Here is a 13,616-nt window from a genome sequence, read left to right as displayed (position 1 = left end):
CCACAGTATCCTAAATAATTGAAGTATTTGTTCAAATAGAATGCTACAATAAAAGAGGTGGTTTTGATTGGCTATTTTCTTCTAACCTATTTACCACCAGTTAAGAAAAGGTATAATACAAAACCAAAACATTACACTGAAATAAAGCAGCATGTTATAACTATAAAAGAAATGAAAATTGATTAATTTCCAATTTCTTCCATTTTAGGACTAAAATATGTAAATTAGTTGTAGCATCCTCACAAAAGAGGCAATAAGGATAAACATGCTGAGAATACATGATTGAGAACAGGAGCAGGGTACACTCCTGGACCGTCGGCTTACTTTTCCGTATCATGAGCCAAGGCAACCATTTCAAATACAGTTTTCTAAGGGCAAGATCACTACCAGTTCTTTATATCAACAGTACATTTGCATTCAAGGCCTATGTACTTAAAGATATAGGGAAATCTACAAATGTAAGAACATAAATCTTTGTCTGGGTTCTTTTTAAGATGGGGTCTCCCTATGTGACCTGGTTGACTTCAAACTCATGTTACTGCCTCAGCCTCCTGAGTGCTGGGATTAGAGGTGTGCACCATCATACATGACTGGTATAGTTATTTAGAAATATATATTAGAAAGCCTTTACAACTTACCAAGCTGAATGTTTCGTATCCATACTGATTGTTTTGTTTCTTTTAAGATTTTCTCAAAATAAACTCCAGCAAAGCCACTTGAAAAACATGCCGTAAGAACTGCCATGAGGCCTACAAACTGTGAGCCTGTTGAAAGTTCCTTAGAATTCAGCTCTTGAGAATCTGAAGGCCACTGAATAAAAATAAAAATAAACACCGAAGAAGGAAGTGAGATGGCTTAGTGAGTAGGAATACTTGGAGCCAAGACTGACAACCTGGGTTTGATCCCTGGGATTCACATGGTGGATGGAGAGGATCAACTCTTACAAGTTGTCTCCTGACCTCCACAAGTAAAAAGCACATACAAATGGAAGAAGATAAACTAACTCAAGCATAGTATAAAGAGAAACTGGTGAAAAGGGAACCACTAACTCTGCAAGGAAAATATAGGGCATCAGAAAGACTGAAGTCTTTGATATGGGTACCAAGCATAGTACCCATGTGATTTAGATGTTACTGACCATGGTTTATCAACTTAACTATTGTTAAATATTCCTTCACATCTATTTCTCACTCTTCTGATGTTCTGAGAACATCACAGTTGCTAATGAAACTATGCTTTTTAATCTATGTTTTAAACTAGTATATATTCATATAAACATTGGGTTTCATTATTTTCATACCTAATGTTTCATGCACTTTGATCATACCCCAATGACTGTGGTCCCCTTCTTTTCCAAATTAGCCCCTTTCTATCTTCATATATTTTCTTTTAATCTACATTTTCCTTACTCCCCCCCCCCAACTATATATTTTAAATGGTATAGCTGAATCACATGGTAGCATTTTTACTTGTAAAAGAAACTTGCCTATTTGAATTGCTGTCTCGGAAGATTACTGTCTCCATCCGCTAACCTAGGCTTAGAATATTTGTAGCCTCTGAGACTTACTGCTGAATTAAGCTCACCCATTCTGTTCTTTTGGACCTCATAGCTGGCTGGTTCAACTCAGCTGTTCTGGCTCAAACTCCTCTACCAGCTGACTTATTCAATCTGGCTTCTCTCTCACCCTCTGAATTGCTCTGCTTGGCCTCTAATGCTAGCAATCTTTTCTAATCTTGTGGCTCCTCTCATTCAACCTCTCTATGTAAAATTTGCTGGTAAAAGTGCCTCCTCTCTCTCTCTCTCTGTTGCTCCCTTAAGTAGCTTCTCTGGGCATATACTATTCTGTAAAATCTTTCTCTGATTCATTACCTTTTCTGCCACTCAATTAGGTATCAATTTCAAACATAGGCACTTCCTTCTACAAACTATCTTTACCTTCATTGTTTGAGATTAAAGGTATGTACCATCACACCTCCTGGATCTAAGCTTTACCTGAAAGTTGCTCTATACGAGGCTGGCCTTGAACTCAGACCTGCTTGCCTTTGTCTCCTGGATTAAAGGTGTGTTTGTATTCTAGGAGGATCACACAGGCCTAGAAGGTCTTTGGATGTGATCTCTTGCCAGAGCAGCCATGTTCTGAATTAAAATTCCTCTATATTTACTTACTGAGCAAGATGGTTCAGTAGAAAAAGTGCTTGCTATGTAAGCCCGACAATCTGAGTTCAAATCCCTATAACTAACATAAAGGTGGACAAAGAGAACTGACTAAAGCTGTCCTTTGACCTCCACATGTACTCTGTGATATGCATGGATCCACATCTCTCTCTCTCTCTCCCTCTTTCTCTCTCTCTCTTACACACAGGTAAAATTAAAAATTTCCTATGGAGAAGCCTCCATACTATTTTCCAACCGGCTGCTTCCAATTACAATCCAACCAGAGGATCATAAAGGGCGATTTCCTCACCATGATCCTCACTCCAACATTTGTCTGTTTTCCTGATAATAGCCATTTGGATTAGGGTGAAATGGAATCTTAGTGTAGTTTTGATTTACATTTCCCTAGTGGCTAAAGACACTGAACATTTTAGGTATGTTTATTAGCTATTTGCATTTCTTCTTTTGAGATTATTGATAGTCTTGGGACTTCTGAATGTTTGGTTGTTTTTTTTTTTTTTAATTCTTTATATAACTGGATGTTAATCATGCCTGATGAGGAACTAGTGAACATCCACCCCCCACCCTGCTCCAAAGGTTGTGTCTTCAGTCTGTTGTTTTCATTGTCATGCAGCTTTTACATCTCATGCAATCATATTTGCCAATTGTAGCTACTGTTCCCTGACGATGGAATCTATCAAAGACTCCATGCTGTTAGCTATCTCTTAAGTGCTATCCCTGTTCCCTGTCATAGTCTCCAAGTTTCAGGGTTTACATTAAAATCTTCAAACCATTTGGAACTGAGTTCTGTGCTAGGTGGGGCAGTGAGCTAGCTTTAGCCTTGTAATGTGGATGTATAAACATAGCTTCTGAGCACCATTTGTTGAAGAGGCTCTGTTCTCCAATGTATACTGTACTAGCTGGTTCTGTCAATCTGATACAAGTTAGAGTCATCAGAAAGGAAGGAGCCTCAGTGGAGGAAATGCCCCATGAGTAATGCATTTTCTCAATTAGTGATCAATGGAGGAGGCCCAACCCTTTGTGGGTGGTGGCATCCCTTGGCTGTTGGTCCTGGGTCCAATAAGAAAACAGGCTGAGTAAGCCAAGGGAAGCAAGCCAGTAAGCAGCACCCTTCCAGGGCCTCTCTACATCAGCTCCTGCCTCGAGGCTCCAGTCCGGTTTTGAGTTTCTGCCTGACTTCCTTGCTGAACAGCAATACAGAAGTGTAAGCCAAATAAATCCCTTTTTTCCCCAACTTGTTTTTTGATCATGGTGTTTCATTGCAGCAAGACATATAACTAAGACATGTGCGTTAATCACCTGTGTCAGCAATCAGGTGGCTGTAGCTGCATAAGTTTATTTCTGAGACCTCTCTTCTCTTCGATTGGCCTAAATGTCTGTTTTTGTGCCAGTACCATGCTGTTTTTATTATGACAGCTCTAAAGCATAGTTTGAAATCAGGTACTATCATACCTTCAGCACTGCTTTGTTGATGGGGTAGAGCACAGGCAGAGGCTGGATCTCACACTGTAGACCACACTAGCCTAGAATTCACTAGGTAGCCCAAGATGGCCTCAAACTCATGGCAATTCTCCTGCCTCAGTGGGGCAAGTGCTAGGATTATAGGTGTAAGCTACCATGCATGACTACTATTTTTGCTCAAAGTTGATTTGGCTATGCAGGGTGTTTTGTGCTTTCTCATAAATTATATAATTTTTTTAAATAGCAGTAACCAAAACATTCCTCAGCTATAGCACTGTATTCCTTACCTTTAGATAGACTATTTTGTCTCTTATCAGTTAAGTATGTTTGGTCTATTGTATGGTATAATTCTCAAGTCTGTTGATTGCCTTTGTTAATGATCTACCTATTGATAAAAGCTAGGCAATGAAGTCATCTACCTACTCTTACTATATCTGAATGTATTTCTCTTTATGTCCAGCAGTATTAAAATCATTCTTTTCGTAGTTACCGGAGATTTTTCAATGTTAGTGTTTCTGTTTGTTTTGTTTTTGTTTTGGGGAGGGGTATTACATAGTCCAGACTACCTTCACCTCACAACAATTCTTTTGCCTTAGTCTCCCAAGTGTGTGGTTTATAGGTGTGCACTACCACACAAGCTTAAACACCTTTTAACAATGAAAAGTATTCACTTCCTATTCAACTTGCCTTCACTGTAGAAACATGATACTGAAGACCAATTTTTTGACTCTTGAAACTGTACCCTTTCTCCCTTGGCCCTCTATGTAACTACTCAGTATGCTTTCTGTGAGGATGGAAATGTTCTGTCTCTGCTAATAGTGTAGCCGCTATCTTACGTGGCTACCAAGCATACACACATATCACATACATAAACATACACAAGAAAGAAATGCAAAAGTGGGAGACAATGACTCCATGAAGAATCAAAATAAGGAATCACTAGAAAGCTCTGAGAATTGGGGGGAAAAAAACAGTATCAATAAAGACGATAGATGTTAAGGGGACCAGAGGATCACTAATGATCTCAGAAGTTCCATGGTTCTCACAAAACTTAAGCTTCTTTCTTTTATATGCTGATTTTTTTTGTTTGTTTGTTTGTTTTAGTTTGGTTTTAAGACAGAGTTTCACTGTGCGAAGTCTTATTTTGTTGGACTGTTCCTTCCTTTTTTTCTCTCTCCCTCTCTTGCCAAGAGTACTGGTTTATACATACAATCCCAGCACTCTCAAGACTGAAGCAGAAGGTGGTGAGATCAAGGCTCCAGGTAAGGTCTCCCTTAAGAAAATAAAATATAAAGGCTGGAGAGAGAGCACAGCTGTTTAAAACACTTGCTGCTCTTTCGAAGAACCTGAGCTTGGTTCCCACACTTCAGCTCACAACTATCTGTAACTCTAGTTCCAGAGATCTGATACTTTCTTCTGGCTTCTATGTGATCCTATATTTATATAGTATAAACCCATGCAGCTTACACATATACATATAATGTTAAAAAATCTAAAGTCTAAAAAAAATGGATATTGGTAGATAGGTAGGTAGGTAGATAAATAGAGAGAGAGAGAGATCTGTAGAGATAGCTCAGCAGTGTGCTTTGCAATAATGAGGACCACAGTTTGGGTCTGAAAACTCAGTAACAGGTGTGTATTGCATACCTGTAACCCCAGTTCAGAAGAAGGCAGAAATAGCAAGATCTCTGGGGCTTCCCAGCTTCCACCCTACTCAACAAAATGCAAACTCCAGGGTCAGGGAAACACCCTTGAAGTAATTGGCAGAGAGTGACAGAGCACTACTAATACACCGTTCTGGCCTCTACGAATATGTGCATAGACCCATAGTGGCTCATGCCTGTAATCTCAGCCCTCAGAATTCTGACAGTCAGGAGAGTCATCAGAAAAACACAACTGTGTGCCTATGTGTGTGCACACACATGTGGTACTGAGGACCAAAGCAAGCCTCTGCCAGTAAGCTACGCCACAGTCCAATTGTTAGTTCTTTACTATAAAGATTTATTCACATATTCATTTATTTATATCATACCACATACTCTCAATGCAGTATTAACTTTACACATGGAGCCATAAAAAATATCTATTAGCATTTACTTGCTTGAACAAGTAGCGGAACCATATTCTTTATGCAGACTATATCAGGATTTTAAACTGTGACAGAAATGAAAGGAAATGCATACTTATCTTGAATAGTTACCTGTACAAAAGCAACTCCTGCCATCAGAATTACTAGAGAAAGCCACTGGAACACACCTAATTTTTTACCAAGCATAGACACAGAAAATAATGCTGTTGTGAGTATTTTCAACTGGTATGTAACCTAAAAGAGAAATCAGCAGTATTACTAATGTTCCGATTTTTGTTTGTTTCTTAAAATGACTGTTACAAATGTATCTCAGGTACCTGGTAAGTGGCTGCATCTAGGTTTGACAGTGCCACATAGAGTAGATTGTTCTGAAGAGTGTATATCCCTGATGGAATAGCAAGCTTAAGTGTTTCCATGGGTTTATTGAGAATTTCATCATGTAGTACTCGATTCAGTGTTCTCACACTACACTCTAGAATAAACAAAATGGGGGGAAAATCAGTCATTAATATATCTCTGAAGAAGTAAGTTGTTTTTTTTTTTTTTAAATCGGCCTCAGTTATCTCACTTTAAAAATAGTAAAGTAGGGACAGGAGAGATGCCTTGGCAATTAAGAGAAACCACTGATCTCACAAAGGACCAGAGTTCAATTTCCAACACCCACAATGAGTGGCTCAAAACTGCTTGTAACTCCAACTTCAAGTGGATCCCATATATCTGACCTCTGCTAACACCTGCACTTAGATGCAGAGACAAAGGAAAACACACACACACAATTAAAAATTTTAAATACATCTTTTTTTTTTTTTTTTTTAAAGACAGGGTTTCTCTGTGTAGCCGTGACTGTCTTGAAACTCACTCTGTAGACCAGGCTGGCCTCAAACTCAGTCTTTGCCTCCCCAGAGCTGGAATTAAAGGAGTGCACCACCTAATGTTGCTCAAATTATTAATCAGTAAAAAGTATTCTCCTATCACAGTAACTTTATAAACTCTGTATTTTACTAATTCCTCATCTACCCCTGTCAATTAATTATGCAGACATTAATCATTAAAAAAAGGCAAACTAGCTCGGGAGTAGGGGTGCTACAAACAACAGAAAAACTGAACTACTAGCTCCGCTTGTTTCATGTAGCATGAGTCCAGATCTAAAATTTTTATAGTAGGCCGAGGACAAAGCTTCAGTATGTAAACACACTGGCTTGTTGCAGTTACATGTTTTATCTACCACTAAGCTGTACACCCTTAGATCAGCCACTTAGGGTTTCTCCTCTTAGAATTACTCATCTACATCTTTTCTAATGACTCACTGTCTCTTTCTTACTATGCTGTAGTTCTCTGTAATTCTAGGTACTTATTACTGGTTATTTGTGTGGCAAGCTTGTCTCCTCACTTGGTTTGATACATTTTTTTTTCCAGTTTAAGATATGTCTCCCAAAAAGCATTTTTGCTCCCCTAAACCACACTCCTCTGATGTCTTTGTTTGCTTTTGTAGTTGTTGGAGATCATTCACAGTACCAAGTTCACAGAGATCTTCAGTTTGTTTTGGTCTGTTGAAACAGATCTTGTTATGTAGCCTCTGCTGGTCTGAAAATCACTATACAGGCCAAGTTGGCCTTAGACGTAGAATTCTTTTAAGGAAGTCTCCAAAGCACTAGGATGATCTGTGTGAGCCAACATGTCTTCAGTAAAAAATTATTATGAACCAGGAGCAGTGGTGCATGCTATAATCCCAGCACTCAGGGACACAGAGGCAGATGGATCTCTGTGAGCTTGAGGCCAGCCTGGTCTACAAAGCAACTCCAGAACAGCCAAAGCTACACAGAGAAATCCTGCCTTGGATGGATAGATAGATAGATAGATAAATTTATTATGGGCGCTATAATTCACACAAAGAACTAAAGAATCCTCTTTTTCCCAAATTAATAAACTATGACTGCAACTAGGATTCGTACTTACAGCACTAACTAGCATGGATCGTGTGAGAAAATGAATATAACAGCTTTAGTACTAAAACTGGTGTGTACGTGAGTTGACTTTGGCTATTTTCCTCAGTAGCTCTTTACCTTATTTTACACAAGGTCTCTAACTAAACCTCAAGCTTGTTAAGTAGGTCAGAGCAGCAGGCCAGCAGGCTCTGGTGTCATCCTACGTCCTCCTAATGCTGAAATTACAAGCTCATACTGTCACATCCAGCCATTTATGTAGGTGCTGATGATCCAAACTCAGGTCCTGTCACTTGCATGGTAAGCATTTTACCAACTGAGCCATCCCCTTGGGCCTGTCTTACTAATTTTTAAAAAATATTGAAATGTTAAGTCTAGGCAAATTAAATAATGCAAGATAAAATAAATAAATGTCCATCAAATGTATACTTAAAATATGTTTACTTAAATAAAAATTCAACTAATCACATAAAAAAGGAAAAAACACCCTAGATACCTACTACTGTCTTTGTAGACTAAAAAGATGCAGGCCATTATCTTCAAAAATTCAGCCACAACCACTGCTGTAGAAGATAAATAACGAGGACCTTCTTCTTTTAAAGTCCTAGAATAACGCATCGTTAGAACCAAACTGGTAGTCTGAAATACCAAAATTCCCAAGGAAAGATACTTTAGGTTGGCAGACATTGTTTTCTCTTCATTTGTCTGAAAAACAAAATACACAGGACAAGTTAATCAAACTAAAAAATACAGGAACGAATATCCAAGAAGAGACAGAAGTTCCAAACAAGACAAGCATCCTCTTTCTAATTGCAACAACAACAAAAAAGCCTGGACCAAAGAGAAAGGCACCTGCCAGGAAACTTAAGCTGAAGAAAAGAGGGCAAACTGATTAAGGTCTGAGGGATGAGCAAGCATTGTTTTTGAAGATTTTTGGCTACTTCTATATTCTACCAAGTGCTACAATACCATATAATTTGGAATTGCCACAGTGCAGAACAACAAAACAGACAATGAAAACTCAGTTTCTCTAAACAACTAAAGACAGTTGTCCTAAAAACTGTTACTATTGCAGCTGTGTATAAACTGTGGGGAAGGCATTGTTAATTCTCAGCACCTGAAGTAATGAAAGTAGCCGTGATGACCCATCCCTCTCCCACCAGAGTCTGCAACGAGAAGCATTGGAGTGGAGCACTGTTGGCAATTCCTGCAACATAGAAAGTGAGTATCTGCAAACAGAATTCCCACTCTTCCCCACCTGGCTATTAAGTAGGAACCAGAGTTTCATAATACACAAATGTTCAAGATACAACTCAAAATGAGTAGACTCATCAAAAAACAAAAATGTTTAATTTGGTTGAATTGCAATAATCAACAGACAATACAAAAAAAAAAAAATAACCCAGATGTTGGTGTTACAAGAATTTCAAGGAACCTACCATAAAAATGCAGCAGTAGCAACAACAACAAAAAAATCATTAAACTTCTTAAAAATAATCTTGAACTCATAAAGACAAAAGAGGTACAATAGTTCTTACGCACTTTTACCCAGCTTCCTTAATAACAGCAGCCACAAAGTCCTTTTAGTTCAATAAACTATTTCAACATTGCTTGGAGAGACTTTTATTACTATTATTATTTCTATTATTATGATTTGGGTGATGCCAGGGACTGAACCCACACCTTCACACATAATAAGCTTGCTGTCTTCCTCTAAGCAACCCAGTCCCAACAGAGTTGCCTTAAATATAAAGCCAGAGATGTGATGAAAAGTCAAAGGACTGGGCCATCTTAGGAGTTTGAGAGAGTAAAGCCAGGAAGATCACTTAAACCCTGGAATTCAAGGCCAACCTGGGCAACTTAGTGAATGAATCCCAGGCTCACAAAAAAGGAGGAAGAGAGCAACTCCTTGAAGAGGAGAAGGATTAAGAAAGGAAGATGGGCAGGAAGGATAAAGATATCACATGAAAATTTAAAAAAAATAAACAAAACAAAAAAAAAACCCCACAAAACTGGAGGCCTTATATTAATGTCAGGCAAAAGGCTTACATAAAATTACTTGTAGACTTGAAGGATATTTCATAGTAGTAAAAGGATCAATACACCAGGAACCTATAGCCATTATAAACGCATGTGTACCTTATTAAGGTAGTTTCAAAACAAATGAACAGAAAAAAAAGAAAAATATTTAACCTACTTTTCTTAAAAATTACAAGAGAATGAGGAAAAAGACTGAAAAGATCTAGAAGCTTTCAACAATTCTATCAACCACCATAACTGCAGTAGACATGGAGACAGTCCACTTCAGATCTTATGCATGCTTAAGCATAGTTGCCACTGCAGCTCCTGTCCAAGATCATACAGATTGATCTAAAAATACAATCCCAAACACTATCCCCTCAGCCGTCTGTCATGGACTGAGTAAGAATGGTCCCCAGAGGCTCTTATGTTTGAATGCTTAGTTATCAGAGAGTAGCACTATTTGACAAGGATTAGGAGGTTTAGCCTTGTTGACGTAAGTCAATGGGGGTGGGTATTGAGGTTTCAAAAGGCCAAGTGTCATTCTGCCTGTGGATTAGGGTGTGGCTCTCAAGTACTTCTCTAGCACCAGAGCCACCTGCTTCCATGCTTCCCAAAATAATGATAATGGGCTGAAACTGTAAGCAAGCCCCCAATTAAATACTTTCACTGATAAGAATTATCTTGGTCATGAAGTCTCTTTACAGCAATAAAATACCAACTAAGACACCTTTTCTTTGGTAGAAACTAGAAGGATGAGTTTTTTTCTCTCTCTCTTTTTTGGTAGTATTTTTTGGGTTGTTTGTTTTAGGATCTCCCTAAAACAGATCTTAAACTCTTGCACTTATGACCCTCCTGCCTTGGCCTTTGGAGTAACTGAAGCCATAAGCTTTATGCTGCCAAGCTGATTTTAAGACTCACATGAGAATATGAAGGATCTAGGGAATGAAAACAATCTGGAAAGCTGGGTGATGGTGATGGCACATTCCTTTCATCCCAGCACTCAGGAAGCAAAGACAGGCAACCTGGTCTATGAAGCAAGTTTCAGGACAACCAGGACTACACAGATAAACCCTATCTCAAACAACAAACAAACAAAACCCAAAAAACAAACAAACAAAAAAAAGACAAAACTATTTGGAAAGAGCAAATTGAATACTAAATAAAATACTAAACTTCCAGATTCACTAGAAAATTACAAAAGATGTCCATCATAAGCACAGAGGTATAGAGCAATGGAATGAAGTCCAGAATTGGATCCATATATCCCATTTCGTTCAGGCAGCTATCAGTGTAGAGGAATCTTAATCTAGCAACATGGCTATTGTGGCAAGGGAATACATCCAAATACCTTCTAGGTCTATGTAATCCAGCTGGAATGCAGACAAACTCTGGATTACAGTATGATCTGGCAGGAATACAGACACACCCTTAGGACATACCTTTAATCCCAAACAAAGAAGGTAAGGTTAGTTTATAGAAGGAAAGCAGCCATGTTTAAAGTAGGCAGGCAAAGTGAAGAATGAGAGAAAGACATGACAGAATGAGTCAGAGATAGGATACACCCAACTCATCAGAACAGGATAGGAAAGAGAAGCAGGGAGAGAGCAGTGTGGAGATGGAAAGAGATGTTTTGTTTTGTTTTGTTTTTTAACCCTACAGAGAGAGGCTGCAGAGAGGAAAAAGCTAGACATAGGTGAAGACAGAATGAACCAGAGAATGAGAAGGAGCCAGAAAATTAAAACGTATTGCCAAAATTAATCTGAGGCCAAGAAGGAACATTCAGTCAGAAGCCAAGAGAAGCCAGTTTGAATCAGTCAGCTTGGAGAGGAGTTTAGAACAGAGCAGCTGAGTTAAACCAGCCAGTCCGAGTTCAGAAAGAGCTAGAAAGGTTTGGGAATGATCTTCATCTCATCCCCTCATCTGAGGAAATAAAAATAACATTTATAATCAGTACCTGTTCCTGGGTAGCTTATAAACAACAGTAATTTATTTCTCACAGCTCTAGAGACTTAGAGATCCAGGTGACTATGCAGCATTGTCAGGTTTTGGTAAGGTCTTTCTTCTAGGATTGCAGATGACTGTTTTAACATTATACCCTCACATAGCAGAACATTAAGAGTTCCTTGGGGACCTTAATCTTGCCTAGGAGGGCTCCAGTCTCATATAATTCTCCCAAAGGTTACATTATCTCCAATCCCATCACATTGAGAAATGGCACAGTGGTTGAGTGCATAGTGCTCTTGCAGAAGACCTGAATTCAGTTCCCAGTACATTTCAGGCAGTTCATAACCACCTATAACTCCAGCTCTAAGGAGGCTGACACCTTCATCTGGACCCTGTAGGCACCTGCATTCACACGTGCATGTACACACATTCATGTACACACACACACACACACACACACACACACAAATAAGTCAAAAAATTTCTTTAAAATATCACCTATGGGCCAGAGAGAAGGCTCAGGAAATAAATAAGCTATATGGCTAAGACTGATGACCCAAGTTCAATCCTGAGATTCAAAGTATCCATTGACTCACATCTGTAATTCCCATGGCCAGATGGGATGCAAACACAAGAAAATCACCCAGAAGCTCACTGGCTAGCTACGATGACAGCAAAAATAAGAGAGATCTTTCCTTAACAAAGGACAGAATCAACTCTGAAAGCTGGCCTCCAACACCCACATGTACACCATAACACATATGCCCATAAATACACATATACACATGCCTGTACACACACAATAATTATATTAGAAACACACTGAAATATAATTTTTTAAAAGTTATTTAAGACTCAAAAAAAAAGAAGAAGCAAACTGTATCGATAGATACTAGCTTACAACTGCCTGCAGTGAAAAGTTAGGATTGAGGGCTGACTATAAAGGCATTAACAGGGAATTCTGTTGGTGATTAAAATATTTTGGGTAGTAATTATATAATAATATTGACTTATCAGAAATCACAGGACTACAGTTAAAGTCCTTTTACTACAAGGAAATTCAACCTCAATTAAGTCCACTTTAAAACTTAGTTGTCGGGGCTAGAGAGATGGCTCAGAAGTCAAGAGCAATAGCTGCTTTTCCAAAGGTACTGAGTTCAATTCCCAGCAACCACATGGAGGCTCACAACCATCTAAATGAAATCTGGTGCATCTTCTGGCCTGTAGGTGTACATGTAGGCAGAGCACTGTATACATAATAAATAAATAAAATCTTAAAAAAAAAAACAAAACAACTTAGTGGTCAAGGCCACACTTGACCATGAAGCACTCTCCATTAGGGTTTCCTGTTATCTTTAGGTTAATGCCAGGCATAATATGTTACCATGGTTTTCACTCAACTCTCTTTTCCATGAATCCCATCTTCCACTCATATTCTCCCAATCTGTATGACCTCTTTGTAGTATATTTCTTTTGAACTCTCACAGCTAAGCTATTTAGGGTACTAGATAAGTGACTGCCCCACAACCACTAAGTACTCAAATAGTACATAATCAAGCAGATTCAGCAATCATTAGTCCCTAAATCGTGCCAAGTACCTTGTTTCAGAGACTAGCCACCCCACCCCTTCCTTTCTCTGAAACAGGGCCCTGGCTGGCCTGGAACTTGATATGTGGAGCAAGATGACTTGCTTGCCTCGGCCTCCAGTGCTGCGATTAAAGGCATGTCCCACCATGCCAGAGAGAAACCTACTCTTAAAAAATTAACATTTATTTTTATTTTGTATGTTATGCATGGGTGTTTTGCCTGCATATATGTATGTGCACCATGTGTGTGCCTGGTGCCTATAGAGATCAGAAAAGGATGTGGAATCCCCTGCAACAGCAGTTAGGTTGGTTGTGAGCCACCATGTGCATGCCTGGAACTGAACCCAGGTCTTCTCTATAAGAGCAGTAAGTATTCTTGACAACTGAGCCATCTT

At 38.8% G+C, this 13,616-nt stretch overlaps 1 protein-coding gene across 3 annotated transcripts in view; it reads right to left on the bottom strand.

Moving 5' to 3' along the window:
- The window catches only part of Slc35a3 (solute carrier family 35 member A3), a 42,906-nt gene that overhangs the window by 11,949 nt on the left and 17,341 nt on the right, over positions 1-13,616 (bottom strand). For all 3 annotated transcript variants that reach the window (XM_021642706.2, XM_060392835.1, XM_060392834.1), the window contains 4 exons: positions 8,170-8,374; positions 6,044-6,198; positions 5,838-5,960; positions 639-810 (listed from right to left, as the gene is read on the bottom strand). In XM_021642706.2, coding sequence (XP_021498381.1) covers positions 639-810; positions 5,838-5,960; positions 6,044-6,198; positions 8,170-8,356 — 637 coding nt within the window. In that variant the 5' untranslated portion in view covers positions 8,357-8,374. The remainder of the gene's footprint in view (positions 1-638; positions 811-5,837; positions 5,961-6,043; positions 6,199-8,169; positions 8,375-13,616) is intronic.

This window comes from Meriones unguiculatus, chromosome 10, assembly GCF_030254825.1.
Source record: "Meriones unguiculatus strain TT.TT164.6M chromosome 10, Bangor_MerUng_6.1, whole genome shotgun sequence".
NCBI classification, from domain to species: domain Eukaryota; kingdom Metazoa; phylum Chordata; class Mammalia; order Rodentia; family Muridae; genus Meriones; species Meriones unguiculatus.
The sequence above is the reverse complement of the archived record's forward strand: the minus strand, read 5'-3'. Positions and strand labels throughout refer to the sequence as shown.